The 4,092-nt window shown below is 34.3% G+C and overlaps 1 protein-coding gene across 1 annotated transcript; it reads left to right on the top strand.

The window, feature by feature from the left end:
• The first annotated feature begins 887 nt into the window (after window positions 1-887).
• On the top strand, window positions 888-3,227 carry LOC147380518 (uncharacterized). Its single transcript, XM_086431599.1, has 2 exons — window positions 888-2,182; window positions 2,942-3,227. Exons 1-2 carry the CDS (start codon window positions 888-890, stop codon window positions 3,225-3,227), a joined length of 1,581 nt encoding a protein of 526 aa, XP_086287725.1.
• The last annotated feature ends 865 nt before the right edge of the window (window positions 3,228-4,092 follow it).

Here is a 4,092-nt window from a genome sequence, read left to right as displayed (position 1 = left end):
TCGAACCTTAAAAATGCATATATAAATTTTCCATGAATTTTTTATTCATATTGTTTTGTCTACAGTAAAGTTGGGAGTTCAATTTATCCACCTGCGCATCGAAATGTTCCAGATTCAGATCCCTCCAATCCAGACGTATGCGTCGATATTTCAGGATGTTTAACCCCTATGTATGTCTACTCGTATTATTTTCTTCAATTAATCCTCTTAGAAATTTTTCTAAATTTGGCACATTTATGTTTAGGTACAATTTTCCTTCTACAATGAATTGTCTGTTTGATGGTGGGGATTTTGATATGGATGAGGGTGTTTGCTCTCGTAGAGAAAAAAGTGAATTCTTTGAGTCGCGTAATTCATCCGAAAAGAAAGTCTCGGAAAATAGTTCATGCAGTATTTCTGACGCAAGAGAGGCATTTTGTTGCAACGTAGACATGGGATTAGATTCTAATAAAGGATCTGATGGTGTTGAATCTGATAATATGTGGGAAAAAGCTTATGATGAAGGATACGATAGCCCATATTTTGAGGAGGAATTTATTGAGTTTTCTCTTGAAAATCGTTCTAGAGGAAGGATGGAATTAAAAATTGGAAATACGTATGGTTCAAAAAATTTGTTTCAAGTAGTTTTGAAAGAGTGTGCCATGTTGTCAAACTTCCAAATTGAACCCATAAGGACTTGTCACACAGCTATCTCAGCCAAGTGTGCTAGCCAAAGTTGTCCTTGGCGCATTCATGCTACTAAACTCCGCAGGGTTCCAACTTTTGAAATAAAGAAGTTAATCTCCAATTATACATGTGCATTACCAACACGTGGTCGTGACCATAGGCAAGCCAGTAGTCGTTGGATTGTAGTTTGAGTGAAGGCGACTTTGAAGGAACATCTCAATATGACACCTGGCCAAATTATCACGTATATTCAAAAACACTTTGGTGCTACAATTTCGTATCGTAAGGCATGGAGGACAAAAGAGTTTGCTATATCGGAATTGGTTGGTTCATGGGACGAGTCATATCATATATTACCATCATATTGTGCAGAGTTAATGTGTGTTGATCCTGATGCTGTCACTGTACTTGTATGTAGAGAGGAAGATAGGTTTGCGAGATTTTTTTGGAGTTTTGGTGCTTGTATTAAGAGTTACAAAAATAACATAAGAGGTATTATATCAGTTGATGCAGCCCACCTAAAAGGTAAATACCGTGGCCAACTCTTAGTTGCAACTAGCTTAGATGGTAATAACAAGGTCTTCCCAATAGTCTTTGCGGTCGTCGAGAGTGAAAATACTGATTCTTGGTCATGGTTTTTTCGAATCCTCAGAGATAAAGTTATTGGAATTGAAAGTCGGTTCGTATTGATATCTGATCGTCACCCAGGCATTCTGGAGAATGTCCCTCTTGTATTTCCCAACGTCATCCATGGGTTTTGTTTAAGACACCTATGTGATAACTTCGTACGTGAGTTCAAGGACAACGTTGCCAAACAGAAGATCTGGATGATGGGAAAGATATATAGCATTCCAGCATTTGAACGTGAGATGCTTGAGTTGCGCGACACTCAACCCAAATATTACAAATGGTTAAGTGCCATCGATCAGAAAAAATGGACTAGAGCTTACTTTCCTGCCAAACGATATCGCATGATGACGACGAACATATCTGAATGTATGAACAAGGTTCTAAAGTTAGAAAGGGAATTCCCGATTACAGCTCTTGTTCATGCAACACATACTAAGTTGTCTAATTATTTCTTTGAGCGGTCTGAAGAATGCAAACTATTCAAAGATCAGTTGACTCCTTTTGCTCTGCGTGAAATTAAGAGATTTGATATTCCATCAAATTATGTGGATGTTCGTCAAACTGGAACGCATATTTACGAGGTTGGTGTACTTAAAAATAGATATGTTGTCGATCTTGGAAAGCTGAGTTGCACATGTCGTCGTTATGACCAGCTTGGTCTTCCATGCCTTCATGTCATTTCTGCCATCAAGCATAGTAAAATGTCACCGTATGATTTCTCAGAGGATTGGTTCACAGTTGATCGATACCGAGAAACATATAAGGATTCTATCAATCCCACGGTTGATGAAAGTCAATGGATTGTTAGATGTGATGATGTGATCGTATCCCCTCCAGATGTTGTAATGCAGCCCGGTAGGCCAAAGAAAAATAGATTCAAAAGTCAGTCTGAGAAACATTTATATTATCGATGTGGTAATTGTGGACGTCGTGGCCACAATCGTAGGAGATGTGTGTACCCTCCTACTTCATAATTGAGGTTGGCTTCTACTCGAAAAATAGTTATGAATATTTTTGTACAATCATATTACATTATGATATAGTGTAAAGAGGATCCTTCTGACATTGTATAAAAGACATTCTAATATAATGTCAAAAGGATCATTCTAACATTATATAGAAGACATTCTGATTTAATGTTAAAAAGATCATTTTGACATTATATCAGAATAATTATATTCAAGTGTCCATAGGATGAAATGTAGAAAGAGATATTTTTGAGAAATAATGATCTTTTTATTTTACTTGAGGTGTCCATATGAATCATTATGATAAAATAGTTATTTTTTATGAATTCAATGTCAACAAGATCTTTCTAACATTTTATTTATTCATTGTATTCAATTGTCCATAGGATCAAATATTTAAAAATTTATAAATGGCTGAACATCTATTTCTTTTCAGTCAATGAACATGTTTAACAAATTTATATGTTTTTTGGTCAATGAACATGTCTAAATAATCACTTAGGCATATGATTTTATTTTTTGTAAAATTATAAAGATGTTTAAACAATCAATTGGATTATGATGGTCCATCATTTTGTTATAGTATGAAGAATCACTTGCACGCGTTTTGCAAACATGAGCTTATTACTATGTTTATGTATATTTTGATGGCTTAAATTTTGAACATTATTGTGCAGGTATATTTGGATGACTAAATACTATGTCGTGTTTATTGGACGTAAGCCTGGAATATACTCTACTTGGGAAGAGTGTCATAGGTATGTCGATCATTATCCCGGAGCATGTTATAAGTCATTTAAGACCTTAGAAGATGCTGAGAAACACTTTCTTAATGATCAAGTTCGTGGTGCTTGTCTGAATCAAAAGAAAAATGACAAGTTGGAGGCTTGTGGGATGTCTTGTGTTTTGGTTGGTAGTATGGCTTTATTAGCAGTTATGTTGTTAGGTTTTTATGTAATGTGATGTTATTAGGAACAAACCTTTAAAATTGTAATTGAGCAATGACAACTCCTTTTTGTTTAAAATGGTTGTAAATGATATAAGTAGATGTTTTACCCTCCCAAAAAGTTAAATAATATTTAATGAGATGCCTCTATAGAAGGTAATTTATAGAATTTTTTTTAAATGATGATACGACCACCTTCTGTTTTACACAATTCTTGAGTTACTAGAATAAATCTTTATCTTTATAAACCATATTACATTATCTAAAGAGTGATTTGTGTCCCTCTCTCCATTCTTTTCTTGCTATGACATTGTCACGTATCTTTCATAATGAAATTGACATGATTTTAAATTTGAGTTATAGGTTTGCATTGTCACTATCACTTTATTAACAAGAAAAAATAATACGTAATTACAACATGTGAAGTGGGTTATATTAATAAACTTCATATCTCATTTCAATAGTTGGGTCGTGTTAGTGAAAAAATAATTGAAAAGTACTCAACCATTTTTATTAAAACAAAAACATTCTGATTCCATTCTTTAACACATAAATAGCAAAAACATCCACATTTATATCACGCTCATACATCCTCCTACAAACATACTAGGGACTACTATCTTGATTAATGTCGTTCTCCATATAATATGGAGAGCGAATATTGTTACTCTCTAATACCTCATCTATGAAATCAAAGTTCACATTTGGATGTTCCGTATAATCAGATCCTAGAATTTGTTGTCTATTTTTTCGGATAAACATCCGTCTATTTTCATCATACATCTTATTAACGGCACTTTTGTAGTTGTCTGGGTTGTCCCTGCTCATATACTCTCCTATTCTTTTCGGAATAAATATGCACAGACTTCTCATCATACGCCT

Source organism: Akebia trifoliata, unplaced genomic scaffold (genome assembly GCF_017979445.1).
Source record: "Akebia trifoliata isolate Shusen 1 unplaced genomic scaffold, ASM1797944v1 Contig01337, whole genome shotgun sequence".
Taxonomy (NCBI): domain Eukaryota; kingdom Viridiplantae; phylum Streptophyta; class Magnoliopsida; order Ranunculales; family Lardizabalaceae; genus Akebia; species Akebia trifoliata.
This window is presented reverse-complemented; position numbering and strand designations above follow the sequence as displayed.